At 32.9% G+C, this 21,527-nt stretch overlaps 2 protein-coding genes across 2 annotated transcripts; both read right to left on the reverse strand.

Moving 5' to 3' along the window:
• Positions 1-5,288: 5,288 nt before the first annotated feature.
• Positions 5,289-7,465, reverse strand: LOC148629875 (uncharacterized). The gene has a single exon (XM_088558875.1). The coding sequence runs from the start codon at positions 7,325-7,327 to the stop codon at positions 6,014-6,016; it is 1,314 nt and encodes a 437-aa protein (XP_088415001.1). The 5' UTR covers positions 7,328-7,465; the 3' UTR covers positions 5,289-6,013.
• A 1,888-nt stretch (positions 7,466-9,353) lies between these two features.
• Positions 9,354-21,434, reverse strand: LOC148629876 (kynurenine/alpha-aminoadipate aminotransferase, mitochondrial-like). The gene is made up of 11 exons (XM_088558890.1): positions 21,183-21,434; positions 20,391-20,484; positions 19,046-19,114; positions 17,297-17,429; positions 16,510-16,584; positions 13,595-13,867; positions 12,171-12,253; positions 11,810-11,906; positions 10,479-10,605; positions 9,829-10,031; positions 9,354-9,560 (listed from the first exon to the last, which is right to left on the reverse strand). The coding sequence occupies exons 1-11, from the start codon at positions 21,262-21,264 to the stop codon at positions 9,510-9,512; spliced, it is 1,287 nt and encodes a 428-aa protein (XP_088415016.1). The 5' UTR covers positions 21,265-21,434; the 3' UTR covers positions 9,354-9,509.
• Positions 21,435-21,527: the final 93 nt, after the last annotated feature.

Below are 21,527 nucleotides of genomic sequence, written 5' to 3' on the forward strand. Positions count from 1 at the left end.
TGCGGATGCGGTTATATAACATTTTTAGTGGTTTCGATTTTTTAAAATTGAATATTCAGAGATATGTAGCGAACTCAAGGGGAACAGAATGTCATTTAAACATTTTATGGTTTATTACTAATAGTCGTAAGTGAAATTATGTCTTTTTATATGCTTCTTGCTGTTCTTTGACACGGTATAGCTATAATTATTTGATTTTTTTGTTTTAGATTTTTATGTTTTGACTGTCGTGAGTTATTAGTTTGACTACTTAGTTCCAAACCAAAAAAAAAAAATGCAAAACTTATTTTATTCAACTTTAAAGAATGTACCATCTGCACAAATTAAGATTATGAAATGGTATTCTTTTTTAAAATGTCTCAAGACACATATAGTTAAGAGAACGGAGGCAAAACGATAACAGATAAAAAAAACTGATGAAAGCTAGAAATGCATAAGCAACATTCAGATTTCATTTACAGGATAGTTGACTTCGAGTCTTTCTATCTTCGTTTCTGTATCGGAGCATCTGACCTTATACTTCTTCCTAATATTTAATGATTCGTTATATAGTTATCGACTCTTTATCTCCTAAAATGAAATTTGAGACACAAATACACTTGAAATAGAAGTATCTTATTTTAATGGCTAGATAGATAGTTCATTTCAAATTTGAAGTACACCTACTAACAAATGGAGACAAGTCAAAATAGTTTTTCATAATTTATAACATTAAAATGTTTTCGTATTGTTTTCGCACTGTCAACATTGTTGGGCTTAAAATTGATACATGCCCGTTAATATTGTTCGGAGTTCATTTTTTTCCCTCAGACTTGTGCATTAACATTAACATACTCATCAATAATCTGCATTTCTTTTGTGTAATTGTGCTATGATTGAATGAATTAGATTAATGAACGCTTGGCATGTAAAATGCTAGTTACGATGTGCGTATGACATTAAACAAGTTTAAAACTTAAATCGGCAATGATATCAAATGAATCTCTCGTGAAAGCTCTAAATTCATTATAATCTTTTTATGAATGTTCGATGTGTAAAAAGATAAACATGGCAATTGCCGCAAATAAAGATAAGTGTGAATGAATCCGTAAACATTAACATTAAATTATTTAATAAATCACAATTTCAAACGTCATCAAGAACTCGTTGATTGATATGATGTATCCATCTGCACCATGAAAACCGATTTGTTCAACATGTCATAGTTTTCATTTCCTATTTCGTCTACCCCGGATTTGACATTAATGAGCAACTCGTTTGGTGTTTCTAGAAAAGCAGTTGATGCTTACCCTATCGATGCACCTGGTAAATCCTCCCGGTTTTTCGGTGCAGTCCGAAATACTCATTTACTTTTGTTGGTTTGTACGTATTATTTTGTATTCTTTGTCGTATGTGTCTGTTTTCCCTGTCTGGTCTTTGTATCTGGATTACATTCTTTTGGTTTTCATTAGATTCTTTGTTCTCTTGGTTGTTCTTTGAATAGTAAAACGAATATATGTATGGTTTACATGTCAGAGACAACAACCCCACCAGAAAGAAAATGTCAGCCCAAGGCCACCCATTGGTCTTCAACGACGATGAGGAAACCCTCATACCACCGGGCAGGCTGCAGCTGGCCCTAAAACATCATTATAAACAGGTATACCGAAAGAGGTGCCACCATTATACTCAAGAAACTTAAAATAAAGATGAAACCAAACAAGACATACAGAGGCCAGAAATTCCTGACAGACGCAAAAATGCGGTTGGGTCAAAGTACTTTGGCGTGATTACACCCTCACCCTTTAAAGTCTTGCTTTGGAAAAAAAACAAACCTAGAAATGATTTCAAAAAGGTTTGAGTGCCTTGTTACACTAAAGATTCTGAGTATAAATTACACGTATGCATACACTAAGGACTACTAACAGTTAATAAACATGCCAGCTCCATACCAGTTTAAACCTACGAAAGTTATATCCCAGAAGTGCATACATTTCATTTTTACCGCATTATTTTTCAATCCATTATTTGTTCTATTAACGTGAACATTGCACGTACATTGTACATGTAGCAAAATATAATAGTTGGTGTAAACATTTACAAGGCATTTGCACCTCATGCAGCGTATGTAGTCGATGTAGTATGTTTATTACTTTGACAGATTTGTACTAGTATTTATAGCTGCAGTCGCTAGAATATATTTCTGTTTCATTTACATTATGTTTTAATTCTTTATTTCATCTGTATTGAACAGTAATTCCGTATTTTACTGTATTTGTTAAGTACATGCATTTATTTGAATGTTTCATGTTGGGTTATAAATTACCAAGTTATTTTTTTATCCTTAAGAAAAGTAAATAAAATAGTATATTATACAGGAATGTAATAAACTGGTATCATATACTTCAGTAGGGAATCCAAAACATTTCCTGTGATTGAATGTTTAGCAGGTTTTATACCCTAATTGTTTGAATTGCACTAAGTTTTCTTTATTATTGTTTCAACGCCTTATATTGTGAAAATATTTGCATTTAATAAACAATTTAGTTTGATATACACCTTTAGTGATTAGAATCTCAAATTACATATCCAGTATGTCCATATAGTAACTCAAGAATCAATGCAAGTAGCTGGTTACACAATGTAGTTTGATCTGTAGAGAAGAAAAACTGGCGGGATATATTTTCGATAGAATTCAAATATTTTGTTCAACTTTTCCCCTTTCTCTATTCGTGTGATTCTCTAGGAAACATGCTATTCAACTTAATTGCATCTAAAATTCCATACGTGTTTATTTAATGTAAACATCTTTTATTTTGAATTGTTATTGGTTGTTTATTAAATGAAAAAGTAAAATGAAACAGATACCGGAAAGGACACGCCGTTTTTATTCTATAGAACATATGAATTGTTATATTGAATGAAAAGTAATGTCCCAAATTGTTACATTCGCACCTGACATCGTTTCTGTTAAATTTTGGAAGAACCTTTCTCGACAAGGCGTCCTACCTGATTAAATGAGATGCCCGCTTTAATAGTAGAAATTTTGTCCTTCTTTGGCGGTCCTTTTATTCCGTGTTCTTCAACAAACGGTCGGTATTCCAATGGGAACAAATTGTGCTCCTCTACTTGCTGACATATTCCTACACTCTTATGAGGATGATTTTATAGTTGATCTTGTCGGAAAGAAAGAACATCGTTTTGCTATTTCCTTTAATCTCAGTTTCCGCTATATAAATGACGTACTATCGACACTGTCAAATCAGCCTCTTATCTTGGCCTACACTTAATGATCGATGGTAAAGAAAAAATATTGACCAAACTTTACGACAAATGTGATGACTTAACATTCAAAATTGTCAACTTCCCTTTCATCTGTGGCAACATTCCTTCCGCACCTGCATATGGAGTTTTCATATCACAACTCATACGTTTTGCCAGAGCTTGGTGTAATTTCTGGAACAGGATTATGTTGCTACAAGGTTGAAGTCATCACTACAGAAGTTTCATGGTCGCCACCATGAACTCGTGAATCGTCATGGTGTATCCATCTGCACATGAAAACTAATTTGTTCATTGTGTCATAGTTTTTTTCCTCTTTCGTCTACCAATGACTTGACTTTTTATGAGCAACTCGGCGGGTGTTTTTAGAAAAGCTGAGTACACTTACACACTTGGTCCATGCTCCCAGTATTTAGTGGAGTCCGAGTTGCTCATTTGCTTTTGTTACTTTGTATGTATTTTATTAGTTACTTAATGTTCTTTGTTGTTTGTGTCTGTTTTCCATATTTGGTCTTTGTCCCTGGATTACTTTATTTTGATTTGTCCATAAAAAGTCAAGTCCGGGGTAGAGGAAAGAGGAAAGGAAAACTATGACAGGTGTTCATTATGATTGACGTGTTGTTATTCGTATGTTCTTATTTTACATGTATAGCAGTTCAGGATAGTCGCGGAGGATTCAACATTTCCGGCTTTTCTCGTTGATCTATGCCTACGCTCTTATGAGGCTGACTTTAAAGCCGATCTGATTCAAAGGAAGGATCATCGTTTTGTCAGATTCTTTGATCTCAGTTTCTGTTATATAAATGTAGTATATATCGGAAAATAATCCTGGTTTCAGGGATTCCATGCATAGCATCTACCCCAAAGAACTTTAGATAAAGGATACTACAGACACTGCGAAGTTAGCATCATATCTTGGCCTACATTTACAGATCGAGAAGGAAAACTATTGACGAAACTTCACGACAAACGCAACGATTTTTTATTCTGTATTGTCAACTTTCATCTGTGGCACCATCACTTTATCAAACCTGTGTATTGAGTTTTAATATCACAACTCATGCGTTATGCCACAACTTCCCGTATCGTGCTAGACTTCTTACAATTAGGATTTTGAACAGAGTTATTGCAACAAGATTGAAGTCATCACTACAGAAGTTTTATGGTCGTCATCATGAACTACTGCATCGTTACGGTGTATCCGTCTGCACCATGAAAACCGATTTGTTCAACGAGGCATAGTTTTCCTTTCTTCTTTCGTCCACCCCAGACTAGACCAATTATGAGCAACTCGGAGAATGTTTCTAGAAAAGCAGAGGACGCTTACTTTACCGTTGCACCTGGTCCATGCTCCCAGTTTTTAGTGGAGTCATTTTGTACGTATTTTATTTTATGTTATTTTATTATTTATTTATTTATTTATTAAATTTATTTTGGGGGTGTATTTTATATTGTTTGTTGTGCGTGTCTGTTTTCCCTCTCTGGTCTTTGTCCCTTGATTTCCGCTAGAATCTTGGTTCCCTTGACTACTCTTTTAAGCTGATGTTGTCATTTGTTATATAGACTTTCCTTTTAACTATATTCCTAATGACTATTGCCCAGATTTATTAATTAGGTTAGTTTGTTATTGCCCTTCATGCAATCGAATCTTCATAACTTTTTTGTGTACATTGTGTTGGTTTGAAAATAGTGCTTTAATTACATAACTAAAAAGGCAAAAAATGCTTGTAAGCTCTTTGTCGATTTTTTTCAGAAGTACCATGATCTAAGTGTTTATTTGAAAAAAAAGTTATGTCGAAATAAAATTGTGTAAAACGACTGGATCTTTTGTCATCAATCAATCATATGTGCATTGTGCTTCTTTAAAGAATGGCAATATATTTTTTTTTAATTCTGTTTTGCGTACGTAATATTTCTAATACATATCTTGTACATGTTAATTTGCTAAATACTTTTTCTGTATTTTTGCATCTATATTTTATTATTTTTCTATATGGTCGTTCTTTGAAAAATACAAGTTTATTAACTGTATAAAGCATTCTTTTATTCTATTTATTCACAACTATTTTTGATGAAACTAAATGCATCTTGGATTTCTCATATATATATAATAAGGTCATATAAGCAACATGTGTATGTTTCATTAAAGGGCAAATGTATGACAAACCTAAACAAGTTAAAAACAACTTAGAACAATATAGATTACCAATATATGGTAAATGTGCAAAGAATTCTTAGATAAATGCATTTAATATGCCTGCATTTCAGTTATATTTCCATCTTCACCTCATGTTATACAGTCTTGTGAGCATAAAAATCATTATTCATATTTATAGAATTGCAATATTTGAACTAATTCAATCTACTTGTTGTCTTTATGTATAATGTATCTCTGCCATGGTAATACTGAATAAAATAAATCATTACTAATTTTATTTGTTGGTAAATGTACTTGATATTGTAATTTTAACCCTTACCCTATAAATCATGAAGCATTTTACGTACAGTTCTTTTCAAAGACCCTGCAAATGATGATATTTGACGTATTTGAGTTGTAAGTCTTACTAGGTAAGATATAAAATAAATTGTCCCTGCAATATTTTCCCGTAGAAATATTTTGAATGACAAATGTTTTGACAAGTTATATTGCAAAATGATTAACTAACTTTTACTCAAATGTGTCTTGGGTGTAATTAACCTAGATGAAAGTTCTGCAGAGAAATCATAATTCACAGCACGTTTACTTGACACACTACAATACAGTTGTCGAAACCTTTTGAACCATTCTTTTAACTTGGTCCAATGTTATATCTGATTCTACCGCTGAAAGCTTTTCCTTTGGACTGGTTGATTTTATGGATTCTAGATCTGGAAAACTCGCACCTCGCGCAAAAGAAGGTGCATGAAGTAAAGGTGAATCACTAAAACTTGTTCTTAATCCTTTTTTACTAAACACCTTTCTTCTCCAACTAGGTAATCTAAATCCACTCAATCTTCTAAAAGACGATAAGTCAGACACACCGGACAAAATCTTTGGTCTCTTTTTGAATTGTTTTCGAACTTCAGCTAAAGATTTTAACTCTGCTAATTTCTTTGCCTCTTTGGATGGACCTTTTAAAACTTTGTCATTTTGACGAAGCTGTTTGGTTTTTGCACCTGCTGCTTTAAGTTTTTCAAAAATATCACTTGCAATTCTGTCTTTATCGACTGGTGCTCCATTACCAGTTCTTTTAACAGCTTTTTGTACTTCTGCTTGAACAAGTCCATCGAATTTTTTTAAAGACAATTCTTCCTGAGCCCCTCCAGTAATAGCATTGACTAAAAGGTGTGGCTCAGTTAATGGTACGTATTGTCCACCAGTGATATAAGCTAATGCTTCAAAGAAATCTTTATAATCATAAATCGCAGGCTCACAACCGATAGCATACAACGTGACTCCCATCTGTGCAAATTTTTCAGCAATTTTGATAGGATCATGTTGATTTGGAGAACCATCTGGATAACTTCTGTCCTCAGCTGGGACAAGTCCATGAGGTGGGGCATCCGAAATCATAACAGCAATTTTCGTTGCATCGGGACGCCAGGACAATTTGGTTGTGTCGAACATGGCTTCAGCTACTGCTTCCGGTTTGTCTCCACCCCCTTTAGCTCTTGCATTGTCTAACCATAACTTCATCGTTGAAACGGATGACGTAAAGTCATTTAACCTCGTAACAAATGTCTTATCTTGTTTTTTATGGTCTCTGTACTCAATCAAAGCTAGTCGAATATTGACACTTGATGCAGTAACAATCTCGTCCACAATTTGTCGTATATTGTCTTTAGCTGTTTTTATGTAGGAACCCATACTTCCCGTTGTATCCATTATGAATGCTAAGTCCAAGTCCTCATTTGGTCCAAGTTGAGGGTTTATTATATCCGCTAAAGATTTAGCATTTTTATCTGAGCGGAAAGGTGTCCCTTCTTTAACATGTCGAATCTTTATAGATTTTACTGGTAGAATAGCTGCTATTCCGACGTCAATAAAAGCAAAACAAAATAAATATAAACTTACTAAAAATCTCATCTCCACTTAATTTCTGTTTGATGTGTTTTCTTTTTCTTTTATAATTCTCGCTTATATACATATGTCTACACCTATCCTAAAATGACGTAAACAAACAATATGGTTTTTCGTACAGTCCGTAATTCCCCTGTTTGGTGACAACACTTCACGCTCTTCATTTTATACGTCATTAATCCATCTTCTTATGACATAAAGACAAGTTTTAGGTGAACACTTATTTATCTTGTTACGATTTGAAAAACAGTATAAGAATGTGTTATCATGATCTTAAGTACTTTGTGTAAATGGTGTGACTCTAGAGTTCATTCAAGTAGACGGAAAAAACTTCCAATTTCTACAGCCAATATCTCTTTTTTAGGAATTAATTAATTTAGTTGTGCTGAATGTTTAAAATTGGTTGCACCTTTGTTTATTTAATGCATATATTTATTACAGATTATAATTAATATGTATGTAAACTTTTGAAAATAAAAAGTTCAAGAAGAGTGAATCTTTGACAAGTATGTCAAATATAAAAGGGGGGTTTGTGATCACGCAAAAAAAACTCTGGCTTTTTGTATGTATTGTTTCGTTTTTGCTTTCAGTTTACTCTTACGTTGCTGGAGGATATTGGTGCAAATATTTTGCAGAACCTGTGTTTAATACTGTTTTTGGACCAGCTTCAACCTGCCTTGTGGTTTGAGGCTTTACTTGTCATTTATAGAAGAACCATGGGTGATCTTGAGCTGACATTTTTATCTCGGTGGGGTTGTTGTCTCTTTGACATATTCATCAGATCCATTCTTGTAGTGTTTATATTGTAAATAGCAAATGCTCGATTTAAACAAATATCATAGATAAACACATAGACTGTTGTTATCCTCTACTGAACTAAATTGTCTGTCTGTCCGCCCATCTTTCTGTTGAATCTTTTTACCTTTTGAAATCAGCATTATTTTATACATTGAATCCATATTCGGTTTATATTCAGTTAAAAAAATGTTCTTTAGGTCGTAGGTAAAAATTCAATATCATATTTATGATAAATTCTTTAAAGTCCTATGAACACCCAAGAATCATATCCTTCACTCCATCTTGACCAAATTGTTTGTCACACCTGTTTAGATTAAAGGAAAAACTTGAAACTTGTATCGCGCTACACATCTAACAAGTAGGCTTCTGGGACAGGGTTATGTTGCTACAAGATTGAAGTCATCACTACAGAAGCTTTATGGTCGTCGTCAAGAACTAATGGATCGTTACGGTGTATCCATCTGCGCCATGAAAACTGATTTGTTCAACGTGTCATAGTTTTCCTTTCCTCTTTCAACTACCCCGGACTTGACTTTTTATGAGCAACTCTGTGGGTGTTTCTAGAAAAGCAGAGTACGCCTACCCTACCGGTGCACCTGGTCCGTGCTGTCAGTTTTTAGTGGAGTCCAAGTTGCTCGTTTGCTTTTGTTAAATTGTATGTATTTTTGTAGTTATTTAATGTTCTTAGTTGTTTTCTATGTCTGGTCTTTGTCCCTAAATTATATTCTTTTGATTACCGCTAGAACATTGGTTCCTCTTTCTATAGATCATAGTACAAAAAGTTTGAACGTAAAATACACACAAAGTGTACTGCTTAATAACAAATTATTTTGACCAAATAAATTGTTATCCAACCTGTTCGAGTAGGGGCATTTATTTCTCATTTTGACCAAGTTTATAGTCACACATGTTTAGACTTAAGAAAAAAAACTTTAATCTAGAAAAGTCTAATAGGAAAAATTGCAATGTCATGGGTTAAAATGTTAATACGACAGTGAGGGGACGTTTTCTCTGTTATCCTTTCTTACTGACAACGAGAAGAACTGTTAATTTAATTTGCTTGAACGTACAGTACACACAAAAAGTAATGATCATGGACAACGACTTTTGATCAAGCTATCATATCCAATCTATTCTTATTGTCTTGGTTAAAAACAGAACGTATCGTTGTTTATTTTCATAAAAACTGGAATCTAATACTAGCGTAATAAACTACTAAAATAAACTCACTAAATTTGGTTTTTAAATTTAATTGGCAAAACGCTTCCACTTAAATAATACAAAACTGCTTCTACTAAATTTGTATAAAAAAAACTTTTAATAAACTTATACAAGAATTAAAGTAAGTTCATTTACTAATTTTTTACCATACTATCCACAAAACTGTCACTTATGTTTCGGTAAGATGTTCTTTGACTGCTAACGCTATAGCTTGAAATGCCTGAAAAAAACCAACATACCAATATCGTTGCAATCGATGAATATGAATATTTGTTTAAATATATTATAGTAACACTTCAAAACATATAAACACCACAAATATGTTCGATATAAGTCACATTCACTGTTTGTAATTATTTAATTTTTTACATTCGTCGATTGCGAGATGAGCGAATGAAATTTGATTTCTATTATAATTTACACTAATATTACATCTACTCTATTTGATGAAAAATTTTAAGTAAGATTTAGGTAGCACATAATTTTACCCTTTCATATTTTTCAGGTGTACTGTTAGAAAACGACACTCTGATATATGGACTAGTCGGGTCTTTTTCCAGTGAAAAAATACTCCCAGGTGCGACAAATATGTTTTTTTTCATCAACATATCAACAATAGGACCTGAGTCCGGTACTTTAAGTTTCATCCATAGGAAGAGCCCGCCTTCTGGTTTATTCCATTCTGCAACATCTGAGTAGGAAAAAACTTATGTTCTATGTGTACGTGTGTTTTATAGACAATAACAGTGCACTGACATGAAACTGATATACGGATGAGGCTTAGAGCTACGGAGAAATGCTAGGCTGTGCCGAGCATTTTCACCGGTTTGAATCGATTTCGTATATCAGTTTTTTTGAAAAGACAGTACACTGTTATTGTCTTCATACTGATACAAAATTGTAAACGTCACAACAGTAAAGTAACATTTAGTCAGTAATCGTATATCAATTGTAAATATATGGTCAATACATTTTGACTACTCAATAGAACGGTTGCAGTATAAAGTTACTTATTTACTCAAAAGTATAACGAAATTAAAAGGAAATATCCATTTCATAAAATTGGTTGGATATTCTACTTTTACTACCGCCTAAAAGTATTAAACGAGTGGTGTTTAACTAAGTGAAAAGATGATACCTTTTAGATACTTTTCAGCTGACGAAAGACATTCTTTCTTCTTTTGCTCATAAAACAAAAACAATTTTTCGGTATTTTCCAAGAATCCATTATAACCCCACTTCTTTACTAAAGCCAAAATGAAGAACTGAAATTACAAACATCTGAGTACATATATTTTAATGTAAAATTGTGTTAAGCAAAGAGATAAAGATTAATTTAGTCATTCGAAGTTAAAGATATATTTTATATATTGTATAGAGTGGGAGAGAGAGTTGGCGGGAAAACGCTCTATGTAATAGTAATGGGATTTATAGTTGTTTAAACATCAGAAGAAAAAGAGTTCGGTGACCCCCAATTTTCTTTTTGAATTATGAAAGTATGTCAGTTAAGTGTGTATGTGAATTTAGAAGAACTTCTATCCACCAGTTCGCGAAATAGTGAAATTCGCCACAAAATCAATATAAAAATTGTCTTTATTAACGCTGAATTTTCTGGAGTTCAAGTTGGGTGCCCTATGTTTATTTATATATAATTCCTGAAGTTCATTAATTCAAAGTTGATTTCTTGAAAAACTAGGAAAATTTATCTACTAGAAATATAAGGTATGATCTACCTTAAGCTTACCAAATATAATGAGAGAAAAGAACGGATAAAGTGAAACGCAACAAATGCACTGGTGTATAACTTTTTATCTGAAGAAGCAAATTTCTTCCGTGGTCACAAAGCGTAGAGTTTATTAGACATAAATGATTTCCATTTGATGTAAGACCAAAACGTACCTCAAACAGACGCACCCAAGATTTAGTCAATGATACATCCAATTCTTCCTATGAAAGACCTCAACATACAACATGTCGAATAAGATTTAAGAAGATGTCAACTTAATGAATACTCGCAGAGTAACGATACAATTAGAACTACCAAAATAGCAGTCATTAGGGTTTTTTTCAATCACAACAAATAGTCAAGCGCTAAATAGGAAAGAATTGATGTAGTATCTTATAAAAAAAATTAGCTGTATATCAAAATCAGTATCTTTGACAGCTGTAAATCATTTTGGTTATTCCAATACACATCAAATTCGTTTTAAGTGGTTCACATTGATTTGAATCTTTCCTATCCATCTATATTGTCTAACTACTTATACCGGACACTTGTTAGGTTTTTTTACCTTATTTTATCTCATACAAAAACGAACCCCTTAGAGAATAAATAATTTATTCGGTTTAGATATTAGTTAGGTTGACACATGTTCAAGCTGCATTTAACTGTCAATCATTGACTACATAGATGTCGTTTTAGTGAGGTCTTACTGTGAAAATCCAAAATAAGTACTAATGGTGTGTTACCTGTGATAAACCACTTATGTTTAGAACCGAAACCTCAATGCTGTGTCTGATGACCGCAATAATTGGCTTTGGCCCTGTTATTATACCAATCCGGATTCTTAAAATATATATTATGTTTTTTCACTCATTCGTGTCGTCAAGAATTTTAATAATAACTATCGATTTCTAGAATAAAACATGTTAACCTTTCTTTCAAATGCACATGGCCAGAGATGAATTTTTACTTAGATTTGTACATTTGTTATTTTAATATCTATATTTTCAAACTAAAATGTGAATGTTTATATTTTTCGTTATTAATCTTATTTTCTCCTTCCTTTTGGGATATCAGTATGAACAATATCAAATTAAAATCACTTACCCTGCTGAGATTATTTTTGACATCGTATCTAATCTGACGACAATCCCATCAGTGTCCATTGATAAAAAACTTCGTACGTATGGCTAAACATACAAATGTGTAAAATGGTGAGTAAGATGCAAAAGTACATGTTTCTGCTAATAAGAAAGTTTATTTCTAAAACGTTGGATGTTCAGCAGACAATTTTTGATATTAAGGGTAATATGGCAATTATATTGGATCTCGAAGTGTAGCTAAGGTCAATTAATTTTTTAAATGAAGATGACAAACTGACTGTTCCATTTTTTTGACTAAATACATTATGAACTATTTGCCTTATTATACTTTTCAAGTATAACGTTAATTTTCTCTGATTTATTCGTGTGAAAAGAAAAGAGGAAATCATACGTGACTTATTATTATTATGACGTTACATTCTTAATTTAGACGTGATTTGGTCTACATTATGTAGTATTAATAAATGTGTTTTTTTCATAAATATCTAGCTAATAATCTAAGGTCTGTAATAATGGCCAACGGAAGGCTGTAATGGTCCGATACATTACCGATGACTTTGTATGATTGATTATTGGAGCAATATTTCAGCTATATTCAGGCGATGAACATGAAATGTATGATAAATGAACATGAAATGATGATGGTGAAATTAAAACAGGGATGGGGCACAAGGACAATAGGGTCGACAAACTTTGATTGCCACTTCAAAAAAGGGAGGGATGGATGGGGTCGGGCAATTTAGCCTCCTGTGGCGGAGCGCAAAGGTTCCTACTCCAATCGAATACCACAGCAAGGTTCTTTAACAAGCGAGGAATGTAGCATCTTTCCCAACACGATGCACTTCTCTGGTTTGCGGTCAGGTTTTCCGTATTATAGACTGACAACCCCAGCATGTAACATGCCAGGGGTACCTCATTCCACCCCCTGGGCAACCCAGTTGCTCTGTGGGAAGATTGCCCTAGCTCCCGGCTAGGGTTCTGAGCACTATTAAGTCGCCGTATTCAACAAGCTTAGCGCTGCTACAGGCCTATTCTTTTGACACCCGACCTGCACGGGGCCCGATCATTTTTACAATAACAAGAAAAATAATGCAAACTATGTATGTTATATATCAACTGGTTAATAAAACGTAATTTGGACGTAAGCATATAAATGTCTGAAAAAATCCCAACGATGTTAGAACTGTCAAATTTGCCAAACAAATTTTTTATCGAGTCCCTCCGCGGGACTCGACCTCGTATCGCTTTGACATCTATGGCACCGCCATCTGCACAAAGTCCATCGCCCTAGACCACTCGGCCAACTAGTCGTCTATATAACAAAATAGCTTTCGAACAGCGGTTATCGACTTCATAATACAGTCTATCGCTTTAACCACTCGACAAATTCGCCCCTTGGTAATGGTGTATTTGTATTACCATACGTACCTTCTTTTTAAGGTAGAAATATGCATCATCTTCTATGATGAGAAACTTGTATTCTTTGGCTAGATGTAATATCCTCTTCTTCCTTTCCTCGGTCAATGTTGCTCCTGCTGGGTTTCCACAAGTCGGTACAGTGTATAAAAACTTTGGTCCATCTTTCCCAGGGTTCTGTATCGCTGAAGGGTTCCAGCGGGAAAGTTTCTCCTCTAGTTTCTCTGGTATGATACCATGTGCGTCTGTCTCTACGATAATGACGTTCGGTTTTAAAGGTTTCAACTAGAGAAAGATTATGTAAATTACAAGATTTAACTCATTAAGTAATGTAAGTCGTTTAAATTGACTTTAATATAAATGAAGATAATAATTGTTTAAAATGTATCAATTTAAACCACTTCGAGAAGATAATGAAAAACAATGTCAGAAATATCTAACTATTACATATTACATGTATGAAGACTAGACTATCCACAGTGAGACAACACCCTTCTGTTGAACATTACATTAATATATTTCATTCTGTTCTATCATGTAAGATTTTACTTTGTACATAGAGTAAATCAAATTCATATTCTAACATTAAAACTGTTCCGATCTCGATCTTCAATGAAAATATTTATTTCACCCCTTTTTACGGAACGTTACTCCAGACAAGTGTACCAGTACAAGGGAGTGTAATACAAAGTCCCTGCAAGTACAGAGGATAATACTAACCTGTTAATTTTTGGTTTTTATAATTTTATTTGATAACACATAACGATTCCATGCTGAAGCTTTCTTGTGTTCTAAATCTTTTTTTTTTTTTTTTTTTGCTAAAATTCAATACTGTAACAGACCCATAAAAATATTGTCCGTACCAGAAAAGCTCCTTTAAACCTATTATATGCTGTGTTTTGTGACAAACTCCCCATGTAAATAGTTTTATTTCAAAATACGTAAGACACAAGAAATTCTATTAAAGTTCAATTATTGTCGAAGTCATACACCTGCTTCGACTCCTGTGTCACGGGTCGCCGAACAATGTAAAGATAAAAGAAGCCGCGCATGCTATCTCTTGATCATAATTAAGTCTACCGTGCTTGTTTATTAATATAAACCTGTGGCTAAGAAAGAACAATAGACAGAGTGACACTATTTCAGTTGTACCCTCCAGTTCAAGTCCTAAAAATAGTGTGCAATGTAGTTGTGTATTCATCGAGCGGGGATGTATGCTTAACGGGGATGAAAAGCTGACAGAAAACGATAAGAACTTACGTCTTCTTCCTTTCTAAACATGATCATTGCACCCATACACAGATCAGTGGACCATCATATGTACAAGCTATTTTCGAAGATTTATTATTATTTTTTCGGGCACATTTTCAATGTACCCAAATGGAGGTTGAGAACCAATGACGTAGCACTTCCATATATGGTAATTGAGCGTTACTTACGGGTTTCATTTATGCATATTATTTGGAAATAAATCACTTTAACTTTATTCAGCGCGAAGCTGATGAGAAAATGTTTGTTACCAACCATACGATAGTTTTTATATAAATATAAACGTTTATAAAATGATATTTTTTGTGACACGTCTCCTTTAATGATCTTTGTGTCTTTTAAAGTAAGCATTAGGATTACAAAGTGCTGAAATTTTAAATTAAATATTGTCAAGCAGAAAATATAAACGTAGTTTTGCAGACAGTATTTGTAGTCATTTTTTATCAATTGTATGAACTCGTGCATTTTTAATGACATAAATGGGTTCGATTGTATAAATTTTGTAACCAGATACACCCTGAATGAACTCTCAATCGTGTGTAATGGTAAGAAGTATTTTTTAATTAATAACAAAAATATCAGGATATCAGTTGCGCGGAAGCGGACTTTTACGTGGTCTATGTATAATGTATTATATATATTGTGGGTAGTCAATAACTAGTATGCTTAGTAAAAAACAGATGCCATACCATTATTTCATGTCCCAAGTACTTTCTATGTTAAATTCGGCTATTTTAATGCACAGTTTGAATAAGAATCTTAAATATATTCTACAGTTATCACTTGGAAACCGTGAGATGGACATGCGGACACGCAACTGTTTGGATGATAACAGATAACCTCACCATTTAGTGTGGCAGGGTATAACTATGAAATAGGACAGATTGGTATACGAAGGGGTAGAGAAAAAGTCACTTTCTCATACAATCCCAAAGCAAGAGCAATGAAATCGAAATGTCTATTCTTTGCCGCCAAGAATTTCCGCTCACAACCTGATATGCAAAAAAGATTCCCAGTATTCAGTAAAAAAAAACCAAGAGTTATATTCACAGAAGCTCTGTATGAAGGACAAATTTTACCGACCAGAACGCTTAGTTCTTTTAATTGACGAACGCTTTACTAAGAATATTTTTTTTCGACACATTGGTGACTTAGTTATGGTACCATTTTTGTTGTCCATGTCTGGTCTTCGTACCTGGATTACATTCTTTTGATTTCCGCTAGAATCTTTGTTCCCTTGATTACTCTTTCAAAAACATGTTTTCTATTGCTTATGGGGAAAGTGTTTTTGCTAAAACAAACTGGTAACAAATAAGTATCTGGTTGGTGCGGTTTATTCACACCACAGGAGCTTTCAAAACGCTGGAACAAATGTATAATAAAATGAAAGTCTTGGGTTCGGTCTATAAAGTTCGAAAATCTTCAGCATGTCAATCAAACTGCTGGGAATGGCTACTAAATATTATTTTTCTTTTTCTTGCAGATCTTATGTGTCGGTGTTTTCATGGATTTTAACAGATTTTTTCTGGTTTTCGTTTGTTTGATTGTTTGATTTTTTTTTCTTTGGTCAAACACAGAGTTTCTTTAATCGAAATAATTGGTACTGTTCAACATGGAATGTGTTGTCTGTCTGCGATACAACACTAGAAATATCTTACGGCTGCCACTGCTCCCGCATAGGTGGGTGATTCTACCAAAATGAAGTCTCCTTTAGAAATCATGTTCTCGAATATCTTGGTAAAGAAAATTAGATTTTAAATAATGATGGAAAACAGTCAGGAAAGACAAGGACAAAAGGCAACTAAATAGAATATTTTATAACAGCATATGTGTACATCTCTACCCTGATACGACTTTTCATGTCCTTATCGATCTTAAAAGATAGATTATACACATTCGTAAAAAAGATAGATTATACACATTCGTAAAAAAGATAGATTATACACATTCAAAAACAGGATAGATTATACACATTTAAAAAGGATAGAATTACACTCATATAAAGATATATATATATATATAATACACATTCAAAACACGCATTATATGTGATTTGCTTTCAGTATCGGAATATAATTGTCTTATGTGTTTTTATGAAAAAGCTAAAGAATGTGTACCGTACGTTTTCGATGAAAATTGATATCTATGCATTCTTTTTTAGCAACCTAGATCGGTTATACGCAATTACAATGACAATTATGCATTATAAATAAATAAATATGAAAGCGGGAGGTGAATTAGAACTGAATGTTATTTTTCTTTATTTTGTATGTTAATTTCTCTGAACAAGGAAGCGGTAAATGCATTTGAGATTTTTGTCTGATTGTAAGTGCATGTTTAAGTATAAAAAAACATTGCTTTTTTAAAAATTCATCGATGAGCACGTTAGTTAGACAAAGAAAAGAAAAAACAAGATTAAAGCCCATAATAATAAATTTATCTTACCAAAGCTAAACCATGCTGAGATCCACTAATAAGACACAAGTCCATTTCACCTGGATGTTTATGGTTATTGTATGTCGGAGGATTGTGTACTTGTTTCTGTAGACCAATGAACCAATCTACAAGTTCTTTTTGTCTGAACAAATAGATAATATACTATAACTTACGGATGGTAAATCTTTTTTTCTTTTTTTCAATAACTTTTTTTTTTCAAAAATTGTTTGTCATTTTCTTTCATATAAATTCTTTTCAATATACAATGAACTTTTTTTTGTCGGTTCAGTACTAATTTGGGTTTTAAAAAGAGTTCAGGAAATATTAAACTAAAGTTTATTTTTAATGAATTTAAAATTGCTTATATGTGTTTTTAAAAATAAAGCATCATTGCTGTTCATGCACGTGTTGCATTTAAGTTGAAAATGAAAAATGAAGCAAAATTAGATAATTTAGCCAAATTGTGGTGATATAGCTTACTTCATCACTTCCGCTGACAAAATATTTTGTTGTCCAAAGCTTGCGCTCTATATTTTTGGTTTAAAAACCTACCTTATTCTTCCATTTTTGTAAAAAAAAATGTAAAGAAGCAGTATGTGTGACCTCATTGTGACTCAACTGTGACACAACAGCTTTATCGTTCTTAATAAATATTTTTTTTATTTTATCCTTTTGTTATTTTAATTTATGCCAAAGAACTGTAATCCCGCCACTTATTTTGCTCTTGTCCAAAGTCAGGAATTTCTAGCCTCTGTATGTCGTGTTTTGTTTTCACTTCCAAATTACTTTTATATCATTTTTTTTTCACAATTGTAATCTGTCTTAACCGAACCCTGAATAAAACCGTAAACTCGACACTTTTTAAGCGTCTCTTTATAAACTGAATATTACCTGTCAAAATCTGTATCACATGCTGTAACAACCCTTGACCTATATCACCCCGCGGGCCGGTTGCCTTTGGGGTGATATAGAATTCTCGGGTTGATACAGCATGTGATACAGATTTAAACATGTTATGATCATTATATCATATATTGTAACCATACCGGAAGTATGATCTGTGAAGGGGTGTGACATAAGGTATCCGATATAGGTCCAGGGGAGTGATATAGGGTATGCGATATAGGGTAGACGATATAGGGTTTAGACAAACACTTATAATGCATATACAAAAAAAGTTATATTTTAATCTACATAAATGATATATCAATATATAGGTCTAAATAATATATGATATGATCATGTATGATATCAAATTTTATGTATATTATATGCGCATGTAAAATCAAATTAAAAGCATATGGTAATGACGTTTATTATACATTCAGTAAAATGTACCTTTTCGTATATGCATTGTTAGTTATTGTTTAAACTCTACTGGTAATTATCTACTTTATATCGCTTACCCTTTATCACACACCTAGCCCTATATCGCATACCTTATATCACACATCTAGACCTACATCGCATACTCTATATCATAAACCTAGACCTATATCGCATACCTATATCGCACCTCTTCGCGGACCATACTTGAAGCACCGTTAAAATATATGATATAATGAAAAGGATTGTCAAAATCTGTATCACATGTGGTATTAACCCTCGACTAAAATCACCCCACGGGTTAATACCGCATGTGATAATGATTTTGACATGAAATATTCCGTATATAACGTTATGATACGGGAAAAAATAGTACCATATAAGGCAGGATAAATATTCGATAATTATGCATGTTATTGAAATAACTCTTACCCAGGAGAGGGGAGATATTGCATAGCTTTAGCAGTATCACCGTCGTCCAGATGCAGAGTAGAACCATCCCTTAAAAGAAAATAAAGATATAATATTAATTTAGTTGATGTGATTTTTTTGTTTTTTTTGTTTTTTTGTTTTGTTTTTGTTTGTTTCTTAACCATTTCTTTAGCTTCAAATGAAACATTTCATCCAGTCAACGAACTCTCTAAAGGGACAACGGCGAATTTCTATAATGTTTGCTGTGTATCTTATGTTAGCCGTTAAATGAATTACATAACATGTTGTCAGATTGAATTAACAAACTGTATGAAAATGATTTATCATACTAAGGTTATATGCACAGTACAGAATGCTATGGTATCATCACATTCAGTAAAGATAATACACAAAGGGGACAATCGGACTATCCTTAAATGCAACATGATATTCTTCTTTGACTGTATTCCCAGTTGTCTTGAAATTTAAAACTAGACATTCATTAAATGCATGATTGAATTGCGTTCTTTCTCATGACATTTAACCCTGAGGGTATATGATTTGAGATATCTCAGATCTATATCACACACCCTATACCGTTAAAGTATTAATTTTTGCTGTGTACTTATTTTCGCTATTTTGGCAGTGGACAGAAAGCGCGAAAAATAGTATCCAAAAAACTGAGTTCTAACAGTATGGATATCATTTTTGAAACCGCCAAAATTGATACCTGCGAATATGGACACTTGACAGAATCCACAAGAATTAATATGCTTACAGTATTTTGCATCCAATAGGTATCGCACCTTAAACACAAACCTATTTCTTTATCGTTTCCCTATGATGCTCCACGGTTGGAACATATGATGTATTGAGCAAAGAATGAAATAACATGCCGTTTCAACGCTCATATACGTCAGAAGTATAAAACACATTCACACAGTTTTGCGCAATTTTAAAGTATGGAATTCGACGTATGTCTCCAATCGCAGCTCCGAACGCCGTGTAACCTTCAGATACATAACGTTTACAAAATGATATGATGTCTCTGTTTTAACTCCTTTTGTTTTATGTCAATTCCTAACTCAGATTTGATCAACAGCATACTAGACAAACGAAGAGTTGAAACAATCATAATAAAGCTAAACATGCTGTGGCACTATAAAACATTTGGGTTTTTCTTTACAAAAACATCAACCTAGATGCTCTTTTAGCTAGGAAGTTGATGGAAAATTAGGCAATAGTTCTGCTTTTTTATGATAAATTATAATCTAATGGTACATTGCAGAGAAAAATTCAAAGATGAGTCAAACATGAATTATACAATGCTTAAGTTGTGTTTTCCTATATATTAAACAACATCTACCTCAGTTCGAATAAACTCCTGATAGCAGGAAAGGTTGACCCATTGGGCATTCCTCCAGATAGCCATACTGCCGGTTCCTTAACCTCTATGGAATCTGATAATAAACAAGCATTAAAAGGTACATAGGTGTTGTTGTTTCACCATTTAAATGACGTAAGAATACAATGAATTCATATTTTAGGGATGGGATAATTAGAGCGCTTACCTTGAAGTAATGAATCCTCGTTATTTTTCTTTTTTATAATATTCCTTGTTTTCTATGTCTATTATTTATAGTCATCCTATTTTTTTACGTTCATTTTTTTCTCCATATTATGGTCGACGTTTTTAGTACTATTATTATCAATACTATCATTTCATTTTTTATTTCTATATCACTTTTTTTTAATATGAAGGGTATCGGACGTAGCAGAATCTCTTTGTTTGATCAATAGTTCTCTTCCTAAATAGCATATAGTTTGCCTAACAATGAATCAATCAATCGAACAAGTAATCAATCTTCTTAAATTTTAGAATGCAAATGACATTTTATGAAATTATTTAGTTTTTAAGGTGAAAAGGAGATTTATGTATAACATTTAGAGGTATAAATGACATAAAGTACATGTAAGACTACATATTGAACTTAAACAGAAAAGTCGGTGTATTGAATACTTCATTAAACATTTATTAAACCGCCCAAAAATATCTTGCAATATAATTTAAATTTTCTCGTTTAGAAAAATATACTCTGTCAAAATGTTATATATGCGTTTAGCGATTAAATTCGTGGAATAGGATTTCGATACTTACTGACAAAGATCTCGTATTGATGTCTTATTGGAGAATCTTTCCTGGAATTTCCGATCTCGTTCAAATAACTTCTGTAGTCCATTGTAGATAGAACCAGACAGAACACCTATGCTTGAATTTATGACCGATATAGTTCATTACTTTGAATACCTTAAACCGGTAATTTTACCTGATAACTTGATTTAGTATTTTAGTATTATTCATGAACTGATAAAGCATGATGATCGTAAAACTGGCTATGTAAAGTCATTAGACTTCGACTTATGTAAAGTCAGAAAAATAAACACTGCCAAGTTTTATTTTTACGTTCCAAGTAACACAGAAATAAACTAAAGGATTTAAGGA

This window comes from Perna viridis, chromosome 1 (genome assembly GCF_037379345.1).
Source record: "Perna viridis isolate PV_CMFRI_1.1 ecotype Kerala chromosome 1, ASM3737934v1, whole genome shotgun sequence".
Taxonomy (NCBI): Eukaryota; Metazoa; Mollusca; class Bivalvia; order Mytilida; family Mytilidae; genus Perna; species Perna viridis.

What these genes read in the sequence shown, in the direction of transcription:
- LOC148629875 (XM_088558875.1), bottom strand. Translation starts at nt 7,327, where the DNA reads ATGAGATTTTTAGTAAGTTTATATTTATTTTGTTTTGCTTTTATTGAC.
- LOC148629876 (XM_088558890.1), bottom strand. Translation starts at nt 21,264, where the DNA reads ATGGACTACAGAAGTTATTTGAACGAGATCGGAAATTCCAGGAAAGAT. An exon ending in CAATATCTCCCCTCTCCTGG is followed by an intron (nt 17,430 to 19,045) that starts GTAAGAGTTATT and finishes CTATTTGTTCAG; the next exon opens with ACAAAAAGAACTTGTAGATT. An exon ending in CACCTGAAAAATATGAAAGG is followed by an intron (nt 9,561 to 9,828) that starts GTAAAATTATGT and finishes GGTTTTTTTCAG; the next exon opens with GCATTTCAAGCTATAGCGTT.